The sequence below is a fragment of the Myotis nattereri genome (assembly GCF_964212035.1).
Source record: "Myotis nattereri genome assembly, chromosome: 14".
NCBI lineage: Eukaryota > Metazoa > Chordata > Mammalia > Chiroptera > Vespertilionidae > Myotis > Myotis nattereri.
In genome coordinates, this window is record NC_138089.1 from 56,221,476 (window position 1) to 56,246,599 (window position 25,124).

At 37.8% G+C, this 25,124-nt stretch overlaps 1 protein-coding gene across 1 annotated transcript in view; it reads left to right on the forward strand.

Moving 5' to 3' along the window:
* The first annotated feature begins 310 nt into the window (after positions 1-310).
* Positions 311-25,124, forward strand: part of NKTR (natural killer cell triggering receptor) — a 36,586-nt gene continuing 11,772 nt past the window's right edge. Inside the window, exons 1-12 of the mRNA XM_081106081.1 lie at positions 311-454; positions 642-722; positions 6,613-6,687; positions 7,626-7,733; positions 8,248-8,292; positions 10,017-10,104; positions 18,770-18,799; positions 19,274-19,419; positions 20,297-20,519; positions 21,183-21,338; positions 23,039-23,063; positions 23,605-23,750. Of these exons, the coding sequence (XP_080962207.1) occupies positions 665-722; positions 6,613-6,687; positions 7,626-7,733; positions 8,248-8,292; positions 10,017-10,104; positions 18,770-18,799; positions 19,274-19,419; positions 20,297-20,519; positions 21,183-21,338; positions 23,039-23,063; positions 23,605-23,750 (1,100 nt within the window). The 5' untranslated portion in view covers positions 311-454; positions 642-664. The remainder of the gene's footprint in view (positions 455-641; positions 723-6,612; positions 6,688-7,625; positions 7,734-8,247; positions 8,293-10,016; positions 10,105-18,769; positions 18,800-19,273; positions 19,420-20,296; positions 20,520-21,182; positions 21,339-23,038; positions 23,064-23,604; positions 23,751-25,124) is intronic.

Genomic DNA, 25,124 nt, shown 5'->3' on the forward strand with positions numbered 1-25,124 from the left:
AACCTCAAGGACTTAATTCACACACCTGGCTTGAAGTTGTCAACAGCGAAACCTCGCGATATCCGGTGATGCGCGGAAGCTCCCAGCCCTTGACAAGGAACCAGAGGTGGTGAGAGCGCAGGCGTGTCCAGGGCTCCCAGATTGGGCGACTGATTCCAGTAGAGAAAAGGGGCGGGACAAAAAAAAAGAAGGACCAGCTCAGTAATAGGAGCGCCGGGCCGAGGCTTCTCCAGAGCTCCCGGACACGCCCACGTGCGCTTCCTTTCCGGTCAAGACGCTCTCCGAGCCTGCGCTCTCGCGGTATTTGTCCAGACTCTCGCGGGGTTTAGCGTGGCACTGGGAGGCCGGGCTGGGGGAAGGGGGTGGTGGTCCGTTATCGGCGTTGGGTTTCGGCCGCCGTGACCGCGCTTTCTCCTCTGTGCACGGGGAGCTGCTCAGGCTGGAGGCCGGCCAGGTGAAGAGCTTGCCCGCTTGAGTGTGCGTGCCGTGTGGAGCCAGGAGGCCTGGGGCGGGAGGGGCGCCGTCTCACCCTCTCGCTCGGTCGCGACAGGCTGGCGCGGGGCGACCGAGGCTCGGGCTCCGCCCCCGCCCCGGCTCCCGACCTGTCGGGACCTGACCGCTTTTCCCCCTCTCTCTCCCAGCTCTTTCCGCCGCCTCGGTAGCGATGGGGGCGCAGGACCGGCCGCAGTGCCACTTTGACATCGAGATCAACCGGGAGCCGGGTGAGCCGGATACGGGGGAGCCCTGCTGGGGCCCGGGCTTATCTCGGGGAACGGGTGGGGTCTACCCTCGTCGACTCTCCCCGAGCCTTTTTTTGGGAGCGGGTAGGCGGTCCACATTCCGTTTCTCCTGAACCAGAATCTGGGGAGGGGGCGGAGGGGAGGGTGGCTCCGGTACACCACTCCCACTCCTCCGAGTCCAGGCCTCGCCCCCCTTCCCAAACTCCATGCCCCTTTGCACCCCCAGACTGCGTGTTCATGCCTGGCGCCAAGAAAAGGGGTGCACTCCTTTTGGGACCTTTATCTGTTCCTAGGTGGCAAACACCTCCAGTTCCGATGTCAGTTATCTTGCTGTGAGCTGCGGTGTCTGGACCCCTACATGTTGTGTTTCCCAATACTTGAATGCCATGAATAGGTTAGCCGGGCTCTGTTATTCCTTTAAGTATCTTTAGCCGGAATCTGTGGTTCCTGGGGAAGTCCTGTGGTTAAACCAAAGCATTCTGTACCAGCAGGCTTGCGGCACGCATTCATGTTTTGTCCGCGTATTTTGTTGGAAATAAAGTATTTTCTTCAAACGGGTGGTCCTTTCATTCTGAGTAGCTGCAGAGCGAGCAGTGTTTCAAGCTTGTTTTCTCGGCTTTTTTTTTTTTTTTTTTTTCCTTTTCGTATCTGTAACAGAACTTTTAATGGCAGGCACAGATGCAGTCTTTGTGCGCCCTCTTTCTTGTTCAGTAGATTCTTGAGAGCCTCCTCCTGTTCTAGACTGTGTGGATCTAGCGGTGAATAAAACAAAGGCCTCTCTTCCTTGTAGTTTTTAGCCTGTTGGGGGAAGATAGACAGTAAAGCAGGAGAGAAAAAAATTGAGTGACTTGTACAGTAAGAGTCCTGTTTTAGTAAGTTGGTCCGAAAAGTCCATTTTGAGGAGATGACAACTAAGCAGACATCTGGAGGAGATGGCATCCTGGAGAAGAACATTCCTGGTAGAGGGACAGTTTAATGCAAAGGCCCTGGGGAGGGGATTTTAAGTCCTTGCCTGTTTAAGGGACCTGGAGAAGTTCGGGGAGGACAGAGCGTAGCAGGAAATGGCGATAGGCCGTAGTAAGGACTTTGACTCCGTAAGATAAGAACTTATTGAAGGGATTTGAGCAAAGGAATGATGTTATCTTGGACATGTTGTTATCTTCTCTCCTACTAGCTTTTGAGCCTTGATGGACCTTAATCCTTATTCTATAGTGAATCAAAGCGTCAGATAGTAGAACTTAACGTTTTTTATAAAGAATTAAAGATAGAACACTCCTGAAAAGTAGAAATAAAGGTTCTGTAGTCATGTAAAGTACCCCATTCCCGGTACATGTTTATATATCCTAGATTTGTAAATAACCTTTGTGGTGAAAAATGTCTGGAATGTGTTTGGTAAATGTTGAATGAACTTCAGTCTCCAACATCCAAGGTAATTCATTATAATACCATCCTGGGAGAAGTGAGTAGCACCCTTGAGAAGACTGAATTATATATGAAAGAGGGAATGCTTACATCGTGCTAGGTTGAAATCATAGGTAATCTGCAGTTTCATCTGGTCCAATCTCATGTAATACTTATCTAGCACTTTCAACTCAGTAAATTATCTATATAAATAGTAGGTACTTGATTTTTGCACAGCTTTTAAGGACCACTTCAGTTTGGTGGATTCTGCTTTGTGGGATTTAACCATTAGTATATTGTATTTGTCTCTGAGTACTTATTCAAGTGAAACTCTTGACTTCTTGTATAGTTAATAATTCACTTGATAGAAGTGCAAAGTAATCTCTTTGATGGACTTTAAGCAAAGATCCTTGAAGAGTGGCCATAGTGTTCACTTTAATGAGATCAAGAAGTATTGATAAAAGTTTCATTTTTATTAGAGGGGGAAGGGGAAAGAGAGTGAAGGATTGGGAGAGGGAGGTGGATTGCCAATAAAAATTGAGTTGAATACTGCACAGTATGCTTTTTCATTGCTGTCAATGGGAAAGTGTATATTTTATAGCAATCAAATTAGAATTTTAAATCATAAAGCCACCAGGTGAATGCAAGTGTATATCAAAAGAGGAAAAGTCTTTTTAAAAAATATATATTTTTATTGATTTCAGAGAGGAAGGGAGAGGGAGAGAGAGATATGTCAATGATGAGAGAGAATCATTGATTGGCTGCCTCCTGCACGCCCCCCACTGGGGATTGAGCCCACCACCCCCCAATGTACCCTAACTGGGAATGGAATTGTGACCTCCTGGTTCATGGGTTGTGACTCAACCAGAGCCACTCCCATCCGGTGAGAGGAAAAGGCTTTTTACATGAGTTTTTCTCTGTGAATCCAATAAGGTGGTTCCTATGTGAAATAATTCTAGTATTGTTCCTTAGAAATGTTTTCCATAAGGTTTTAAACTAGGATTTTCATTTCTTTAATAGTTAAGGAACTTTTCATGTTATTCTTTTTTTTTTTAATATATTTTATTGATTTTTTACAGAGAGGAAGGGAGAGAGATAGAGAGTTAGAAACATCGATGAGAGAGAAACATCGATCAGCTGCCGCCTGCACATCTCCTACTGGGGATATGCCCGCAACCCAGGTACATGCCCTTGACCGGAATCGAACCTGGGGCCTTTCAGTCCGCAGGCCTACACTCTATCCACTGAGCCAAACCGGTTTCGGCTTCATGTTATTCTTGACTGAGTTTTGGTAGTTTGTGTCTTTTAAGAAGTTTGTCCATTTTATCTTGTGGGCATAGAGTTGTTGGACATAGTCCCTTAATTGAATGTCTGTGGGATCTATAGTGATATATCCTCCTTCATTCCTGATACTGATAATTTGTGCCTTTTGTCTTTTTCCTTGTTTCATTTGGCTTGAGGTTTATCAACTTTATTATCATTTTAAAGAACCTGATTTGGTTTCATTGATTTCCCCACCCCACCCCTTTTTTTTCTGTTTTCAATTTCATTGATTTCTATTCTTTATTCCTTTCTACTGCTTGCTTTGACTTCATTTTGCTCTATTTCTAGCTACTTAAAGTGGAAACTTGGATTGTTGACTTGAGACCTTTATATTCTAGTGTAGGCATTTAATGCTATAAATTTCCCTCTATATGGACCCCAGATATTTTGTACACCCCACAAATTTTGATCTATTGCTCATTTTATTTCAATGCAAAATACTTTATTTGATTTAGAAGTGTTTTAATTCCCAAGTACATGAATACTTTGCAGTTGTCTTTATTAATGATTTTCTAGTTTAGCCTCACCTGAGGATATTTTTTCCACTGACTTTTTTTGAGAGAGTGGAGAGGAAAGGGCGAGGGAAGAGAAACATCGATGTGAGAGGGACACGTTGATTAGTTGCCTCCCATTTGCATCCTGACAGGGATTGAGCCTGCAAATGAAGCTCGTGCCCTTGCCTGGGAATCGAACCTGTGACCCTTCGGTCCACAGGCTGGCCCTCTAACCACTGAGCAGAACCAGCCAGAGCTGATGCCTGATTCTTAATTAGTAATGTGTGAGTAGAGATGCTTTGAAGGGTAGATTTTCTGTGCACGGATTGAAAACCTAATATGAAGGGGGAAAGGAAGAATTATGTACCTAAATTAAGCTACAGGAAGGGATCTTTTTAGGTAACAGTTAATGCAAAGACCCTGACATTTCAGGCTCAAAAAAATAGAAAGGATTTAGAAGTGCAGATTGGTAGTTACAAATAGTCATGGGGATGTAAAGTACAGTGTAGGGAATATTGTCAATAATACTGTAACAACGATGTATGGTGCCAGGTGGGTACTGGAAATACCCGGCCGGGGGTACACTTTGTAAAACGTGTAATTTTACAAACACTATGCTGTATATCTGAAACTAATATAAAACAATATTGAATGTAAACTGTAATTAAAAATAAAATTGACAGAAAAAAAGACCCTGGCATTTTCAGCACAAAACTGCAGTGAACCAGCTTTGGGATTTATTTATCAAGTCTGATGTATTTCTGTTTCTTACTTCATTGATTTCTGCTTGTACTTGCATTAAAACCTTCTTAATATTTTTCTTAGGTTTATTGCTTTTTTTCTTCCTGTGTTGAGTGATTAATTTACCTTTGCTCTTATGCACTAATGGAAATATTTAGGACTATATGCATTGGGACAAAGAAAATGATGGTGTTCAATATCTTTTGCCTTGTGAAAGTTGGCAGCTCCAAGATCTGGCCCCTTTTCCCAACATCCTGGTTCTTACAGTTCTTCACTTCTCTGATCTGTGCCAGTATCCTTGTCAGCTACTACATGAGCCAATAAATACATTCTGTTTTGAGTTTTTAATTGTACTGTCTTCAGGATACCTTTATTTGGGTGTTGAATGACATGTTATGAAAAGTTTTAGGTGCCTAAATAATTATAGAGCTGTTTTGGTCTTCTCTTACCTTGGCTTATATCTTACTTACGTTATCTTACTACTTCCTTACATGAGTTACTCTACCACAGTAATTTGAAGGACAGTTCATACATTTTTAATTCTACATCATGTTTAAGTTTTTCTAAACCCATATTTCCTCTTTTATCTACTTTAGCAAAGTCAATATGAGGAAATGTCCCTTCTCTTACCAACTCAACCCTCTCTTGTTGGTTTTATTTATAGTGTGGTCGCTTTTTCTTTGTAAGTAACATAATTCTACTGCCTGGATTCTAGAAGGACTTATATCTCTGAAAAGAAAGAGATTTTATTAAACTATGTCTTGATGTTGTTTCACGTATAGTAACTTTTATTGGAACACATAGTGAATACTTTTGATCTGTATATTTAGGCAGTCCTTCATTTATATCTTATTCTCTACCATTGAATAATTTTGTTTCAAGGGTTTTGTTGTCATTATCATCACTGTACTGTACAAAATCAGTGGGGACAGAGGTGAGTAAAACAGACATTTTTTTTTTTTGCCCTCACACACCCAGGCCAAGGGTGGATATAAGTGTACTTGTTCATACCACTGATGGCTCAGCACATTGTATAGCAATGTGCGCCTGTCATTTCCAGCCTATGTCATGTTGGACATCCTGGTGCATGGGGAGGATATCCTATATAATAAAAGGCTAACATGCAAATCGACCAAACAGCAGAACTACCGTTTGCTATGATGTGCACTGACCATGGGAGCGGGCCTAAGCCATCAGTTGGACATCCCCCAAAGGGCTACTGGACTGCGAGAGGACGCAGGCAGGGTTGAGGGACCTCCACCACCACCCCCACTACCCCCAGTGCAAGAATTTTGTGCACCGGGCTTCTAGTTAGTAAATAATGTTTGAGTAAATGGCCTGATTTTGTTGAAATGCTTAATTGTTTAATATCTTCTTAGATTTTACTCTCTGCCTACCCAATATGATCTGTTCCTTTGTTCTTATCCTTATCCCTTGTAATTGTATATGTAATATTTGCCCGATCTTGTAGTGTATCATCTACAATATTTTTTCCAATCAATGCTCATTTTTATTTTTATAACTACCATACAGTTGATGTCCATAATGTATGTCTTCTTTCTCACCATTGTACCTGCAATTCCAGCACAGCTGTTTCTGAGAAATAGGAACAATAATGTTACTGAAAGATGATGTTTGATTTCATTCAGATCCTGGGTACTTGTTGATTTTATTCCTGCCACCTAGTGGTCACATCAGGATTACAACATAACATAGGCTCGTCTTGGTTTTTTCTTGTCTGTAGCCAAATTTAAAATGTGTTGATAGTACCTGTTAATTTTAAAAATTAAAATGAATTACTAAAATAGACTTTCCAGTTTGTCAATTTTATGTATCTGTTTTATTCCTCCCATATAAAATGTGGTATATTGTAATCAGCTTGCTTACCTTTTTTCTTATGTGTTTTATTTCAGTTGGTCGCATTATGTTTCAGCTCTTCTCAGACATATGTCCAAAAACATGCAAAAACTTCCTTTGCCTCTGCTCAGGTAAATGAATCATTAATTTATTCTAATGAGAAGTCATGGCTTACAGTTTTTCCTTGCTGAGCAGAGTAGACATATTTCTTAAAAAGTAATGGGCTGTGAAATTAGTTTAGCAAATAAAAATACTATTTTCACTAATATGAAATCATGGAAGCATTTTTTTCAAGGGAAGAGAGAATAAATGGTCTTAAAAATGAAAAATAGAGTACAATTGTGTATAATGAAATCTCTAGACAATGTAGTTTATAAAATAGCATTTCAAAACTGATTTGGTAGAATTTTAGAAGTTTCAGCACTCCAAGCAAATTTAGCACTCCAGATTTCACAAGAAATTTAGATTAGAAGGTAGAGGGGCAATATATATATAAGTTATTCCTTGTTATATAAAATTGGTTTGATATTTTAAAAAAATTTTTTAATTTATTGATTTGAGAGAGAGAGGGCTGGAGAGAGAGAGAGACATTGGTTTGTTGCTCCACCCATCCATGCATTCATTGGTTAATTCCTGTGTATATGCCCTGACCGGAGATCGAACCAGAAACCTTGGCATGTTGGGACGATGCTCTAACTGAGTGAGCTACCTGGCCAGGGCTGATATTTTTTAAAAGTAGAAAAATGGGAAGGAAACCATCTATAATGTTACCTTAAAAATAGAAACAGCAAATTATATCTATTTTTAAAATCCATGCTTGGGTATACCCACATGTGTACACAATCTTTACACCAACTTCCTGATTACCACACAATTTAATATATGCTGCTTTGTATATTTACTTTGGTTTGTGTGTGTGTGTGTGTGAAGTTGTCACACTGTGAACCCCTTGTATCTTTTACAATGCCCAGCATACAGGAGTGATTTAACAGAGGGTTTAAATGGGATGGCACTTTTCATGGAAGGATGTTTTTGTAGCTAAACTTCACTTTTTTTTTCTTTTTTCCAGGGGAGAAAGGCCTTGGGAAAACAACTGGGAAGAAGTTATGTTATAAAGGTTCTACATTCCATCGTGTGGTTAAAAACTTTATGATTCAGGGTGGGGACTTCAGTGAAGGTAGAGCTAAAAGTTATGTCCCTAGTAACTTCGTCTGTCAGTTTCTAAAGTAATGATTATTAATCATTATATCTAATTGTAAATATTGTCACATACAGTATAATGTAAATATTAGGTCATCAGTGAACAGTTGTTGGGTGAATGAATGTTGTAGACCAAGAATGTGTGAAAAAAGAAAACGCTAAGACATTTTGCTTTTATGCAATTTTAATAATATAATTACTTGGTGAAATACCTTATGATAAATGCTAAAGTACTATTCAGTTGTATTTATCCTAGAATTTTATTGGTATGATTACTGTTTGAAATAAATGGGTTGTGAAGATAACTCTTTAATAGTATTTATTGTAATAGGGTTAACTTATATTTTAAAGATGAGATTTGTTAAAGTTTTGATTTGCAATAATTACAAAGTGTTAATCTCCTTCAGCAAATTGAAACCATAAAAAGTAATTTATATGTATGAATATATTTTAAATTTTCATTATAGTTTAATGTAGCTTGTTATTTGCAGGTAATGGAAAAGGTGGAGAATCAATTTATGGTGGCTATTTTAAAGGTAAGCCTTAATATTTTATGGTCTCTTGTTTCAGTTCTGATATTAAAGCAAGTTTGATCATGTACTTTTAATGAGAAGAGGTTTATTCTTAGTTCACTTTTTGCATGAAACTAATGCTGCATGAAAATACCTTATTTGCATGAACTTGGGGATAAAGTATATTGTAATATATAACTTTTAATTGGCAAGATTAATTAAGGCTAACGTTATGGTTAAACATGACTTCAGCATGGAGGTTAGGCAACTATATACATGAAAACTCCTATCTTCCTGCCTAAAACTGTCAACATATTCTTTTGTTTATAGAGAATGTGGTCTTTTGCAAAATGAAAAGGTAAGAGAACGAAGCTCAGTAACACAAACTCCAATTCTGTTCCCTTGCACCCTTCCTAATAAATTTATGGACAGTCTGGGTCAGGTTGTGGCTGGATTTCAGTATTGCTTGAAGACTTGGAAAATTGTGTATACTACTTCATACATCTGTATCTTTTTTCTTTCCCTGATGGGTTATTCCACATCAGGGAAAAGAATCTAGTTGTGTCTTTTTTTCCCCCTAAACCAAGCAATTTCTTTGAACAAAAGTTGGTATTTCTTTCTTTGTCCAAGGTTTGTATATTTTCTTTTGTCTACTAGAACTATATGACTGTGTATTATTCCTACAGCAGTAGCATTTGCATAAATCTAACTATTGCACTTGCCCTGAAAGCCTTAGAAAAGTCAGTTGCAGAGATTTATAATGGGATCCAATATTACTAGGTGTTAATGCCGTGATAGCGCCAGTGTTATAATAGTCTTTTATATTTCTTTTGGGGAAAATGGATTACTACTCTTTTTCAGAAGCCTGTTCCCAAGGTAATCATTTTTTAAAGTTTTCTATGTTTCTGTTTGTTCTAAAAAAAGATTTGTTTGTATGAATGTTAAAAGGAAATTTAAATTCTCAAGATATTTCTGCTGGAATTAAAATAATCTGTAAGTGATTTTTCTGACAGTATTTCCTTTGAACTATTAAGAAACAGCTCTGCGGCTGGTCCTATTAGCTTGGAGCTTTGAGACTGATGCTGGTCGGCCACCTTCATGTGGTTGTTCCCTGTGGCAAATACTTGTGTATCTGAACATTGTATTTTGCCATTTAAGTTGTTTTTACAGGACTTTCTTCCTTAGATAATTTTGTGATCCTATTGATGGGAAGGAATCCTCATACTTAATTTGATTTAGGCATGTCTCTACAACTTAATGTATGTAATTTTTTGGTTTCTGCTCTCACAGTCTAGCTTCAGCTCATTTGAGTGCTAAATTTACTATATAGAAATTAAGCACATAAGATTATTAAGCTCTAATGTACATTAGGCAAGACCATTTGGAGGAAATAAGCTTTACTAAATAGAGATTTTTTTTCCTAAAATTTCGTTATTAGTTTTCCCTGAAAGTTATTGTTTAAATGTTATTTAGCCAAAGTATGTTACTATTAAAAGTGACTGTTCTAAGGCTGTTTATATAAAGTATTAAATATATGTTCTTTTTCTCACGGCTTTAAGTAGTATTTTTTGGTCTTTTTATGCTTTTATTATTTGATTAGTTGAAACTTTTTTTCTAAATATTCAGTCAAGTATCTGTACTGACCAGAAGAGGAATTTCATCCTTTGCTTTCTATTTATTTCTGTGAACATTACACTTTAAAAGTGGCTTATACTGGAGACTGACAAATTTGTGTTTTCTTCAAACAGATGAAAACTTTATTCTCAAACATGACAGAGCGTTCCTTTTGTCAATGGCTAATCGAGGGAAACATACCAATGGTTCCCAGTTTTTCATGTGAGTAGGCATAATTCAGAGATGGGCTTTTCTTAGACAGAGAAGCGCTGTTCATAAGAAAGATGGTGTAGTTAAACCAAGTTTAATGCTAGAATTCTGGGAGTTGGGTTTTTATTTTTAACGTCTGATGGCGTAATAACTGGCAAGCCTAGCAGCCACTTCTGTGTTGAGCAGATGTCCTGGATTTGAAGGGTTGCACTTAAAGGTCATACCTTGAACATGTACGTTACCTTCAGAATACATTATCCTCTTACGAAAAGAAATTGGCTTTGACTCTTAACTAATTTGGAGGCTCAGTTTACCAAAGCTAGACTGGAACATCAATTATTGATGGCCATTTAAAAATTGTTCATTGACTAGGACTAGATGTCCCCTTGGCATGGAAAGCAGTTGGTGTGAATAAACCATCATAGTTGCTTTTTCTCTTACTGCTCTTTGAGCCAATTTGAGAGAGATACCATTTTCTGATATTATATTTTAAAAACCTCAAACCTATGAGATCTCTATGCAGTTAACCTAATGCTGTTGTCATTTCCACCAGAATTTATGAGATTATCACTCAGGAAACGTCAGCATGCTAAATTTGCTTGTTAAAATACAAACACCTTTATATGTACATGCATGCACAACTGAAATCTTACTACTTATTTTTCATCTAAGAGACCGTTAGCATACTCTTAATTATATTCTCCAAAAAGCTATTTTTATTATAATCCTATGATATAAAATATGAAAGATAATTGTCTAGCATGAAGTCTAATGCTTTAGATGGGAAGTAAATCTCTATAGTTGTGCTACTCATATTGGAGAACTATTTATCTCTTATCAGAAAAAGTTTTTTGTTTGGGGGGCTCATCTTTCTGAATGAATGAATATGAATGGCGCTTCCCTGTCTTTAAAGTAATTTATATTTAAAGGAATTTAAATTTCACATTTTAAATTTGTCTGAAAAAATAAGATTTCCACCATGATCTGATAAAGTTCAGATAAGGGGCATTCTGTTCCTAAGAATGTTCTAAAAATGGAAAGCTGAGAGAAGCTATAATACTTGGATTTGTACAGGAAAAAGGAAGACCTTAAGCAGTTGTTCCTATATCTCGTTTTGATGCCAGAGAGTATTAGTTATTACACTTCTTTATAGAGTATCTTTCTATTCTTAACCTTCTTCAGGGTCAAAAAAAGGTAGTGGGAAATATTTTGAAAAACTTTTGATTTGGTAATTAAATATCTAGAAGCTCTTACCTCTTTGATTGAGTTTCCCATTTCCATTTTTAAGCTTATCTGAACTGAACATGATAAACCGTTCATTGGTCAAGAAGCTACCATCTGAGGGCTCTAAAGTTTCTTTTAGATTTCCTTTTTTGATATCAGCACATGTAAAATTTGATTTAATAAGTAGCAGCAGCTTCTTCCCATTGTTACTTACCGCTTAGCTCGTTTATAAAATGTTAAGAGTTAAAACCAGTGCACGTACATACATTAATTAAAATCCAATATATGAGATTCTCCAGTTAAAAAAATTAGAGTCTCTTGTTTCTGTGTTATCTAGTACTTGCTTAAGTCTTTCCTAGAAATGTTGAGTATCAAAACAAAATTAAAGCCATTGCTTAATTTCACATCAGACTACTACTTTTAACAAGTAATGCCAAATGAAAATTTTAACTTTAGTAAATTGAGTTTACAGTTTTTAAACTTGTTTTGATAATGAACTGTAGATGGCATTAAAATTACTGTGAGCTGTGATTGAAAGAAAATTTTCTACTTTTAGTTTGAAATTTAATTCTGGAGATGCGTTTTCAGTTCAAAGCAATCTTAAAAGTAACAGTGTTTTTGCACACTCAAAAATATTCTAATCTCTCCTTTTTAAAAGATGTTTTTATGAATGTGCTTCTATAATGCTGGCTAAAAGTACCAGTTCCTTATGGCTTGCAATGTAAAAATCAAACCATTCACATTTCTAAACAAAGCATCTCCTTGCTTTTTTAGAAAAGACAGTAAAATGGTGATGGTTTTTTCCATAAAAGAATAATCTTTGAAAATTCATGTTTTGCAAGCCTAAATCCTTTTGGAGTCAGCACTAGTAAAAAAGTATAATGTACTGTCTTCAACTTGTGTATGTGATCACAGATAATATCTCTCAAAGTTGAGGTTTCAGGGGTTGATGGTCACAGAGCCATCTGATGGCTCCCCTGCCTTTTACCTTCTTACCACAACTCTTTCTATGGCACCTTGAGCAGTAGTTCTGCAATTTAAAAAAAAGGATAGTGTAAGAATGGGTGGTAAAAATGCCAAGAACTGTCTTTATAGTTCCTGTTTTATAAACTTAATAAGGACTTTTGATATATCCTTGCAAAAATTGTATTTGTAGTTTATGTTCTAAATCTGTTAACGTTGCAATTCCTAAAGAGTACATTTAACGCTATTAGTGTGGGTATTTTCAAAATGTTTCTCAAGAATTTTTGTGCTTCGTGCAATAACTGTTGTCTTCATTACTTACACATTTAAAACTTCCCCTTCCTATGCATACAGCATTTTCATTACATATAATTTTGCATATATTGCTTTCTTTGAGTAGAACAATTACATGTATGATAGAAATCAGGCTTTCTTCTATCAGGCTATTTGTAATTTTTGCAATAATTGCTTATATCTACTACTGTATTAGTTATCATGATTTTGGTTTAGGGACCTAAATAGAAGAAAACTGATTCTTTTGGAATTGTACTGCTCAGGAAACATGAGGGAAGTGATGTATGGTGGTGTCCCCACGAATCACTGAGGAGATAATGGTTCATGTGGAGGTATTTTTGAAGGAATTCAAAGAACAGGGACAAAATTTGTAGCCAAGTTAATTCAGTATTTAATCGTTTTGTCCTTTTTATTATTATTTATGTTTTAAGCCAAAGACTAGGAAGCACCACAATAAAAGCTATAGAATTGCAAAGTCTTGGAGTGGAAAAGAATTTAGAGATCTAGTTCATCCTTTTCGTTCTATAGATAATGCTAGCTAAGGAAGAAAAGCCAGGTTATAACAATTTCATTCATAATCTATAGAAAGTTGATAGCTAGAAAGAGAATCCTGCACATTGTAAGCTATGAAATCTTATTGACCACTCTGCTCTGAATTTGTTTTGGTTAGATATTAGAAGATCAAGCGTTCCTGGGAATAAAATGGCATGTTACAAAGTTCCTACCCCACTTTCAAAGATAAAGAAAATCTTTTAGTGTGAACACGTGCACATAAAAAGAAGAAAGTTTTGTGGGTTGAGCCTAAGTTTCTGAATATGTGAAATGATTTTTATGCAAACATTGTCTTGCCTAAAGGAAATCAGTGTCTTTGCCTAGTTTTCATCAGTCTAAAAGGTGCTGCAAAGAAGCTTTGGGCTCATGGAGCCTCAGGCAGGAGCAGCAGCAGCAGCAATCTCTCCATCCGCTGCTGTTAAAACTTGGGCTTGTGCCTTTTGTCACAATCGTCGGGTAGAAAGATTTTCAGAACTTTGCAGACATCTCTGTCAGTGGTCATGGTAATTATAAAAAGGTATGAAAACAAAATAATGCAGAAAAGTCAAACTTGACTTTAAACGAGTTTTTGTTATATTTTAACAGTTAAAAATAGGATTATAGGGAGGAAAACAGAAGTTCTAGGATATGCTCTGTCATTTAAGAATCTGACTTGCCAGTGGCTACTCACCTGAAAGGGACAGGTGCTGATCATTCCACAGCAGAGGGAGTGGGGTGGTTTGGGTTTACGGTGTTTATAAAGCTTTGTTGACATTTGGGTAGCAAAGGTGTATTTGGGTAGAAATTCTATTTCCTCCACTATTCATGAATATGGATGAGAAGAAATGCTAGTAAGTGTTAATAACCTGAGAAGTTCTAGTTTTTTTCTTCCATTTTTTGGGTAATACCTTCATATGTTATTTTTAGGATTTTTCATAACAAAGATGCTTATAAAACTTAACCATAAGCCAACTTATCTAAGTATCAAGTGTCATCCCTAAAATTCAGTTTTAGTATTACTTAGTATTTATGTGATGTATGCATTGGTGGGTATTATGTTAACAATAGCACTGAATTTTTTAAAGCTCTTCTATTTTGGTGACTTTTGGAACATATGTGTAGGGCCCCATAATGTGGCTTGGTTAGTTCCTTTTGCCCCCACAAGGCTATGTCGCTCTGTATAATTTGTTGGTGCCTCCTCCATGATGGTGTGATGGTTTCAGGAGTTGGAAGGAGAAAGTTGAATTTTAAAGACTGCATTAGACAGAAATATGCTATCTTTGTTTCCTTCTCACATACTACTTTACACCTAGAGTCGTTTTTTTTGCATTCACTGAACACTTCACGTTGTTTGAAACATATTCTTTTTTGACAGTAATCCATGTATCAGTGCCTTTACAAGAAATTATAGCTTGTTTTTAAGTATTTTAATATTTGATATGTTTTAAAAAACTATAAAGAATTTTGTCTACTATATATAATAAGTTTTCGGTCTGAGTAGTAATAGCTATGTTTAGAGTTCAGTAGCGTTAAAGTTGATCAGACAGTATATATTCTTTGAAAAAAGTACATAATGGGGAAAATCAGAATTAGGACTATAAAGTTGTCATGTGGCCAAGATTTGACAGCACACCCACACATTCATCTATTTTGCCTTTTTTTCTTTTGAGAAGATCTTTAAAATTCTAGTTATGATGCTTTATTATATTATTATTTTCAGTGACTTAACAGCTACATTGTGTATATGTCCGTGAACAGTAGCTACAGTCCAGAATTTGCTTATTCATTTCTGATAGTGATCTGTTGTGATATGTGATTGAAAAATGGTTTCAAATGTGGGAGCACAAAACATTCTTGAACTATTTGAAGTGAATTAGTAAAAAAGTTTCCTGAAATGTTGGTTTTGAATTCTCTTAGCTCAGCTTTTTTTTTTTTTTTCCATTTAAATCTTTGCTTTCCACTGGTATAATGGCTCCTGGGCATTAAAGATTTATGTTTTTGTATGTACTCAGGATACATTATTCTCTTTTTGAGAAAGATGTTAGTTGACTTAGCTAGTTTTTAGGATTTGTGAGCGAAACGTAATGTTTTGTTAATAGGTATTAACACTCTGAGCAAATTTCAACTTTGACCACAATGCTTTTCTCAAATATGATTCACCTCTACATACATAGCTATGTGAAAGAAAATTTAGAGCCCTCCATTTTAAGAAGCTTTCTTGCTTTGCATAAAACTTGAAAATATTTAATTTCAAAGTTATATTAATATTAAAACATAGATTCAGTCTTGTCTTAAAAGTGTATTACAATTTATTTCTTGCCATTTTTGTGTAAAATTTACAGAAAGAGTGTTACACCGTGCGCTCCAAAGGTAATGTCTCATTACTCTAAGGCTCTCTCTCTCTCTCTTTCTCTCTCTTTCTCTCTCTCTTTGCCTCTATCTCTTTAATCCTATTGTTATGTGTATTGAACAATTTTTCGGGGAAAAAACTCTGCTTGATCTGTATGGCAGCAATACCTGTAAAACAAGTGTGTTTTATTGTTCATGGTTGACCCTGGGAAGCATGTTTTAATTTCAGTGGCTTATGTCTACCAAGTTTCCACATATCTTCAGGGTTGGGGTGTTATATTGTATATAATGGTTTTAGATTTCATTTTAGTACAGAACTATTAATTTTTGTATAAGGCCAAAAGCTTCTTTGGTAATGGCGTAAAAATAGATTGTTGGAGTAATAGTGATACTTTTCAATTTCTAGGATTTACAAGGTTTAAGTGAACCCTGGTACATATACAGGGGTAGACAAAAGTAGGTTTATAGTTGTGAGTAAACGAAACACAGTTTATTCTTGTAATATTTATTGATTGATTTTTGTATTATTTATGTAATACTTTTAACCTACTTTTGCTCACCCCTGCATTTTTTAAGTAGACTCAAGAGTTAGGGAAACCTGGATAATTAGTGTCTAAGTGACAGAAGAAAATGAAAATCTGAAAATATTGAAATCTTCTGTCATTTGAAATGTTCTGTGTGGTTGTTCTCCTCTAGATATGTTTTCAGAAGCATGAACAAATGATAGTCTGGGGCCTTTCTAAGGCCTTAACTTACTGAGCGCATGTCATCACTGCATGGGACTTTACAACTGTATCGTTTTGAAAGGTCAGACAGTTAAGAGTTGGTGGGATGAGATGGCTTTGTCCATTGTAATAGAATTGAATAGCTTGAGCTGAGCATATCACTTCCCCCTGTCCTTTTGTAACCCCTTTTGGCAGCATCCTCTGTTTATCCATGTTTAAGTGTCAGCCCAGTGCCAGCAAGTCTGCCTGACATTGGGATTTCTACTGGAATGGAGGCTGAGAACCCCAGAGGGCTTCCTTTCATTGAGATTGTTTCAGTATTCTTAATATGTAGTCTAACCCAATTAGGGTATAAATTTGTATTGCTGCATCTTGAGTTGCAGACGTAAGTAAACGGACTGAATTACACCAGATTGGGCACTGTGAACCAGCTGAAATTTGTCCTTGAATGAATTGTTCCTGTCTTCATTTGTTTCCTTCACTACTGCAGTGAAGGACCAAGTTCATTTGTCTTCAGCTTTCATTTGAATTAAAAACTATAAAGGTAGCTATCCTATCCTCAGATCGAGTCTCTGAGGATAGTAGTATGTTGCTACATCAATACAGTTAGCTAGAATGTTTATATCTTACCATTTGCAAAGGTTTGCCATATTACAGCATTCCTATTAGCCAAGGTGGCAAATTGAATTGGGTTCTGTGTGTTTTGGAAAAATCTGTAGGTTCTTCTCTGTACCAGAAGATTGAGAATTGTGAGAGAAGGGATCAAGGAAGGAAGAGGAATAAATCTAACCAACAAACCATCCATTGTTTTCACTGCTGCACATTTGAGACGGAGCCTTTACACAGCATAACATATCTTTGAACTTACTTTACATCTTTCTACAATGGAATCACTGCCTAGAGCAGCCGTGGGCAAACTACAGCCCGCGGGCCGGATCCGGCCCGTTTGAAATGAATAAAACTAAAAAAAAAAACACCGTACCCTTTTATGTAATGATGTTTACTTTGAATTTATATTAGTTCACACAAACACTCCATCCATGCTTTTGTTCCGGCCCTCCGGTCCAGTTTAAGAACCCATTGTGGCCCTCGAGTCAAAAAGTTTGCCCACCCCTGGTCTAGAGTATGGACTGATTTCGTCCTCTCTTTAATGTGCTTTGGTAAAGTTTGATAATTGTGGGAAGCATATTTCTTTCTCAAAGTTATTGTCCAAGGTAGTTTCTGGATGCTAGTTTATTGATTGAAGCATTAATGCCTCACCAGTTTGCTAGACTTACTCTTTCTTTTCTCTTTCTTTTTTCTTGTCTTTCTTTCTCCTGCCTGTTTTTATTCATTTTTAATATTACATTAGCTTGAGTAACCACTTCTCAATCTTCTAAGGAAAATTTGAGACTAGTGGTTTTAAAACTCAAGATCCCCGTTAAAATTCTAGAACTACTTAGGTTGACATTTTAATTTTCTTAAATTATGAAGTGGTCTTACAGAACTGGATTGTCTTAATGTAAGTATAAGTGTTAAAGTTCTTTGTAGAATACTGACTTTTAGCATTGTTGTGAAGGTTAAATTGTATTTTGTTCACTTAAAATGAATATAAAAATTGATAAAGGAGCTCCTAGTACAATTGACTGCTTTAACATGGCCTGATGTCCAGCGATCTTTCTTTCAAGTGTTCATTACTCATCTTAAAAGTTAAGATGTTTGTGGCATATGCATCTGAGTCTAGTTATTTCTGCTTTTGATTTTTTTCTACTGCAATTCACAAGGTGAAGATTTGTGAAAATGCTATGGGAAAGCCAGTTTGGGTTCAAAATATTTTAACCAAATGTACTCCAAAGGCTTCTCAAGAGTGACTAGCTGCCAGCTTGTGACTGGAAGAAGCCGGTTGAGTGTTTTCTGGGCCACGGAAATTGAAATGTCTGTAATATTACCCATCATTGTTTACCTTGTGTCAGAACTGTTGGCAGATTGAAGGTTTGCTCCTATTGCATTTTCAGAGTTGCTCTGAGTGGTAGCAGAGCTTCACCTTAGGTGAAGGAAGAGGGGTGTGGAAAGTTCTGGAAACAGAATTCCTGAGGCCTCACTCCCATCTGCCTGCCTAAGAGCTGCACACTGACTCAGTATGAGACATAGGAACAGAACTCATGCTCGTCAAGTGTGCAGAGCACGTGTTGGTCACACTTTCATTTTCATTGAGCAAATGATAGTTCTTTTTATTCTTGTTTGATTATCTTAATACATCTTGAGTTTGGTTTTTTGTTTTTTTTTTAATTTAGAGTAACTTTAATATTAATGTCTATGCTGTATATTTCAAACCTATTTCATAAATATGTGTATGTGTGTGTGCATATATGTATATATAGTCTTCACATTGGAGAAATAGGTATAATTTTGAGTTTTTTAATCCGTAAAATGCTACTATTGCTGTTTTTAAGGTTTACATATGTGTTTTAAGTTACATGTATATCATATTCAACTTTTTCCTGGTCTTTTTATCTTTACCTCTTTGTTTTCTACATGCTCTGTGTTAAACTCTTCTGCTCTGTTCACCTGAACACCTGGTCTCTGCCATCTTTGTGATGTTTGCTCCACAGTACCACGAAACCTGCTCCGCACCTGGATGGGTAAGAGTTATTTCTTATTACTTTGGGCAGGGGGAGGTGGGGGCTGTGTGGCCAGTCCCAGGCATATTGGACCATGGGTAAACCCTCAAGGGGCCGCTCTTGATCTTATACAGCCAGACTCTTCCTTAAAGATCATAGGGTGCAGTAACCTTGAGGCTCCATGGCTTCCATGTCCCTGAAGGGGTCTTTACCAGGGCTTCTCGGCCATGAAGTGACCCTGCAGGGATGGTTTCTGAGCAGCAAGTGCGTTCTGACTGTTACCGGACTATTTACCACAAAATAAGAACCGTTGTTTTAAAGGCAGAAAAGTAAGGCCCAAATTGAGTAATTGCTTTTTTTCTTTATGAAGTAGGTTTCAGCTTCTAAATTCCCTTATGCATCAGGAACTGCTTTTATATTAGGTCTGGGGACGTGATTACTGCTCGTACTTAATTGTCAGCAAACCAACTCTTTCTTACGTTTGTGCTGTGACAGGGTGCATGTTGTCTTTGGACTAGTTATTTCTGGTTTTGAAGTAATCGAACAAATTGAAAATCTGAAAACTGATGCTGCGAGCAGACCTTATGCAGATGTGCGAGTTATTGACTGTGGGGTGCTTGCCACAAAATCAACAAAAGATGGTAAGAGTTCGGGGCCGGGGGGGTAATGGGAGCTAGGATACAGGCAACTCACGGTGAAGACTGTGACTTCCAGATACCTCCTGGATGTAATGAGTGGTATATCCGTAGCTCTAAGACCCTTTCTCATAGCCTGTATCCAGTCCATCCGCAAATCTTACCTCTTCTTCCTACTTGCACTGCAGCCTGGTCAGCACCACCCGTGTCTCTTACCTGGCTCATTGCAATGGCCTCATAAGTGTGCTGTGCCTCTATCTTTGCTCCTCCATGATCTTTTCTCAGTGGCAGTACTCTGCAGTCTGTCCTTAAGACCCACCAGAGTGACCTTCTCCTAGGGCTCCCTTCTCAGTCAGCCAAAGCTGAAGTCTTTAGAATGGCCTGTAAGGCATCTGGCTCTCTGTTGTTTCCGACTTCTCCCTCATTCATTGTCTTCCAGCACGTTGACCTTGACGACTCAGGCATGCCAAATACTCAGGGACTTTGTGCTGCTGACTCCTCTGTCTGGAACACTCCATTCAGATAGCTGACTGACCCCCTCACTCCCTTTACTAAAGTCTCTGCTCAGATGTTATCTTAAATTACTCCTGACTCCCTATTCCCTTTATACTGCTTTTTTTCACTTATTATTTGTCATATTATGCAGTTACTTACTTTCTTATCTGACCCCTCTAGAACATAGATTTCATGAAGGCAAGGGCTTTGTTGCCTTACAATCTCACCAGCAAACAGTATTATCAGCTTTAAAAGAAGTTCATTTAAATGTTGTTTTTATTTTGTTATACATAAAGCATGTTTTGCAATATTTGCTAATCACATTTTTTACTCTGAAAGGTAGGCACTGAAATCCAGTACTAATATTTTTATTAATATTTCTTGAAAGTTTTTGAGAAAAAAAGGAAGAAACCAACTCATTCAGAAGACTCGGATTCCTCTTCCAGTTCCTCTTCCTCTTCAGAGTCCTCTTCAGAAAGTGAAATTGAACGTGAGAGAAGCAGAAGAAGGAAGCGTAAGAGGAGGCCAAAAGTTAAACATCCTAAAAAAAGACGAAAGGAAGCGAGTAGTTCAGAAGAGCCAAGGAATAAACATGTAGTGAGTCCAAAAGGGTAAGTGAAACCCTAGAATCATCGTACCTAAAAAAAAAATAAACTCCTTGGAATGGGGAAAGCATGTATAATTCTGTAACTTAGCTCTGCAACCTATGGTTGAAAAAAGAGAGCATCTTTTTACTGTAAATGAAGTCTGGCAAATATAGGGTAGCATAAACATTTTATTTGTTTGCAGGTGAAAACAATCCCTGAAACTTTTAAAAAATATATTTTAATTGATTTTTAGAGAGAAAGGAAGGGAGAGTGAGAGAGAGAGAGAGAAACATCAATGATGAGAGAGGATCATTGATCAGCTGCCTCCTGCACGCCCCCTACCCGGGATTGGGCCCACAACCCAGGCATGTGCCCTGACCGGGAATAGAACCAGCAACCTTTTGGTGCTCGGGACAACGTCCAACCAGCTGAGCCATGTAGTCCAGGGCTCCCTGAAACTCTTAAAAGAAAAAGTTCGGATACATTTGACAATTTTCAGAATTTTAGTACTGTGGGTTTTCACTTGAGTTGACATTTATATGTTCTCTTTGAGGAAACTGTATAAACCTTTCGAGTGAGACTTGTAACAGTAGTTTTGCTATTTAATATCTAATTTTATGTGCTTTTATTATTGTGGAATGCAAACATTACATATCTTAATTGGTGACTTGGTATGTTCTCTCTAAGTCACTCTGAGAGAAGCGATAACAATGGAAAAAGGTCAGTGGATTCAAATGCTAAAAGGGAAAAGCCTGTGGTCCGCCCAGAAGAGATACCCCCAGTGCCCGAGAACCGATTCTTACTGAGAAGAGATATGCCTCTTGTCACAGTGGAACCTGAACCGTAAGTAGGATGGTTAACCTGTGTTTTTATTTCCGATGGATGATTTTCATCAAGCTCATTGCCATTCCACACTCATTTATGGAGTATGACCTATAGTCAAAGCGCCTGAAAATTAACTATGGGAGATATCAGATTCAGGAATGGCATTTACCCTACCTTTCAGAATTCATATTCTACAAGTAGTAGAAAAAGGGGGCTGGACAAGTTGGTCAGGGGAGAAATCCTTGTTGGAGGCTGGAAAGATTTCATTACTAATCTTATTTCCTTGGTGTTTCATCAGAGGTGAAACTGGTTGTCAGAGCAAAGTGAGTTGAACTCTTCGGATCTAATAGAGTAATAAACAGAAGTTGGGGTGATGGAGAATTAGAGTTTAATGAAGAGAGTTTTGGTTTGGGGTGATGAAAAGGTTTTAGAAAGAAAATAGTGATGGTTGCACAACATTGTGCATATAATTAATGCCAGTGAATTGTACACTTAAAATGGCCAATTCTGTGTTATATATATTGTATCCCATAAAAAGTGTATTTAAAAATGCTCATTAACATAATGCCTGATACATAGTAAGTACTCAGTAAAAGCTAGCTATTATATTAAGGTGAGGTATGAAAAAACTTCTTATGCATGGAGAACTGTAGTCACCACAAAATCCAAACTCTTAAAATCGCCCATAAGATGAGGCACCCATTTCAGAGCATTGAAAGAGTGACAGTTCAGAGTAGAGAGGTGGAGACAGATGAGCTGTAAGAAATATAAAGTAAAATGAAAAATGACTTTAAAAAGCACAACTGAGCATCAGAATCAAGAATAACTCAGGACTCCTTTAGAACATTCCTTTTTTTTTTACATGTTGTTTTTGTGATGAATCACTGTGCTTTCATTATGTTCAATTTGTAACAATGAAACTGGGGGTCACCACAACATGAGGAACTGTATTAAAGGGTCACGGCATTAGGAAGGTTGAGAACCACTGCTCTAGGAGATCCGTCTGCCACCAGAACTACAATTCCCAGCATTCCTGGTGCTCCCCTGGCTCTGGGCTTCTGCTTCAGGTTCTGGGGCTGACACTAGAACTATTACTCCCAGAATGCCTGGTGCTCTAGAAATTACTTTTGACAAAAGACATCTAAAAGAGGATTTTGTTGCACTAGCCATTTTGGCTCAGTGGATAGAATGTAGGCCCATGGACTGAAGGGTCCCTTGTTCGATTCTGGTCAAGGACACGTACCTTGGTTGTGGGCTCGATCCCCAGCCCTGGTCGGGGTGTGTGTGTGAGACAAGCAGTCGATGTAACTCTCTCACCTTGATGTTTCTCTCTCTAAAATCAGTGGAAAATATCCTCAGTTGAGGATTAACACAAAAAGAAAAAGAAAAAGAGGATTTTGTTTAAAAATAGTACTGTGCTTAAAAAGATTTTGTGCTTGGCAAAAATAGATACTACTAGTATCATGTATTTCTACCCAGTTGGGTTACTCCCTTTCCCCTCGCCCCCAGCCCATCCTCACCCCCCAGCCCATCCTCACCCCCCAGTTTTGGCATTTAAAACGTTTGCTTAAAGAATTAGATTTTGTGGAGTGTCTCATTCTACAAAAGTGCTGGGTCTAAATAAAGTGTTTTTGTATTATAGAAGCATTAATTGTACATGTAAACATTGAGAAAACTGCTTACATTTCCTAATTTTTATTTTTAATACTCCTTTCCAGGAAGATTCCTGATGCTACACCCATTGTAAGTGATCAGAAACCATCTGTGTCAAAGTCTGGACGGAAGATTAAAGGAAGGGGCACAATTGTATGTTTGTTAATACTTCTTTTTTCAAATTATCTAAGCAGTAAAATGTTTTTACCTGTAGGCAAAATCCTAGCTTTAATTTTAGGTAGAATCCAAAATCTGTTCAAGGTGTTCTCCATAACTATGGGAAGGTGTTGCTGTTAGAGTTCCCTGCCCTGTTTGAATGGGTTTAGGTATGAAATGAACATGTGAAGCAATCAGTGAGAAATCTTAGTATGCTGAATACTCCAGGCTAATGAATGTAACCATTAGGACTTCAAAGAGGAAATTTTCACATGTGATTTTAGGTGAATCTCAGACATGCCTATTTCTTTTAGTTGCTTTTGTTTGATATAACTTTATATCATCCTCTTGCCACTTCAGTCACTATTGCCTTTGAATGGGGTCTGAGATTGGGTCTTACACCTAACTCTTTCCTATAGCAGACTGTAATTGAAGAGCAGTTTTAAAATAGTGATTCCTGTCTTTGTTTTTAAAGCGCTATCACACACCTCCAAGGTCAAGGTCCTGCTCTGAATCCGATGATGATGACAGCAGTGAGACTCCTCCTCACTGGAAAGAGGAGATGCAGAGACTGAGAGCATACAGACCTCCTAGTGGAGAAAAGTGGAGTAAAGGAGATAAGTAAGAGCTTTGCGTACACGCACAACCCTGTGTCTGCTATATTTTAAGTGTAAAGTAGATAGAGACTTACTTTTGGATTTTTCCTTAAAGATTTAAATTTAAAATTAGACAGTGACCAGAGAATACATTTGGGAATACTTGGCAAAAATAGTGCTATGAACCAGGAGGGCTGATGGCCTTGGGGTGCTTTTAATTCAAAATTTCCCCCCACAAGACTGTAAACCTACTGAGTCTCTCAAAGATTGCTTGTTCAATTTTAGAAATAATCAGGACTTAAAATGAAATAGCAGGTACTTTCATAGCCAGGTCTCTTAGTCACTGATGAGTGAATTGATAGCTAGGAAAATCTGTATCCAGTGTATACCTTCACTTCCGACCCCAGGACAAAGTGACACCCCACAGTGGAATGCTTATTTTAGAAATGTGGCTGGCCTCAGAATAGCTAGTGAAAATAGACTTTAAAAAAAAGAAAGAAAGAAATGAAAACACACCAATGGGACCCTCTGTAATTGTTCATGATAAAATTCTCTTTTCGGTGTGGGCATCCTGTAGCGTGTTTGAGATTGGAAGAGGAAGGAAAGGTGTGCATCTGCGGTGTGGAAGTGATTTAGACACAGTGGTACTGTGAACGCTCGATTTTGAGCCTGACGTTACCAGTGAGATTTAAAGCCTGCGTCTGTTTTCACGTACTTTTCCTCAGTTTCTGTAGTAAGTGGTTTAAACCTTAGGGGAAGGTCTTGATTATCTCTGTGAGGCTGAGCTAAAACGATAGTCTTGCCAGCTTCTTAAGCAAAAGGGGTTTCTCTTCTAGTTCAGGCAGCTGTCCTGTGTCTGCAGGGACTCCACAGAACTACTTGGGAGCTGAGTTTAACATTGTTCCTGGAGGCAGAGAGTTACCAGCTGCTCACGGTCAGGAACATGGTAGTCAGCAGTGCTCTTGTGATTAGTTGGTTTCGTTTTCAAAACCATTTTACATTTTCCTATCAACTTTGAAGTTCTTTGCTTAGCTATGGAGAAAAACCTTCTGTAACTGGCTCTGTTAGCAGTTGCCCCTGTGTCTGCAGTTGTAAGGTCAGGATCAGGCCAGTCACTCTGATTTATCCTTCCAGCAAGTGCTTAAAGTGTTGATGGAGCCAGTACTCTGTCATTAAGTAGGCTTTTGTCAGTGCATTTGTATGGACAACAAATGTGTTTTAGTTTTAAAACATAGAAGCCCTGGACGGATAACTCAGTTGGTTAGAGCATCATCCCAACATACCAAGGTTGTGGGTTTGATCTCTTGTCAGGGCACATACAAGAAGCAACCAATGGATGCATAAATCAGTGGAATAACAAATCAGTATTTCTCTGCTCCCCTCCCCCTTTCCTCTCTTT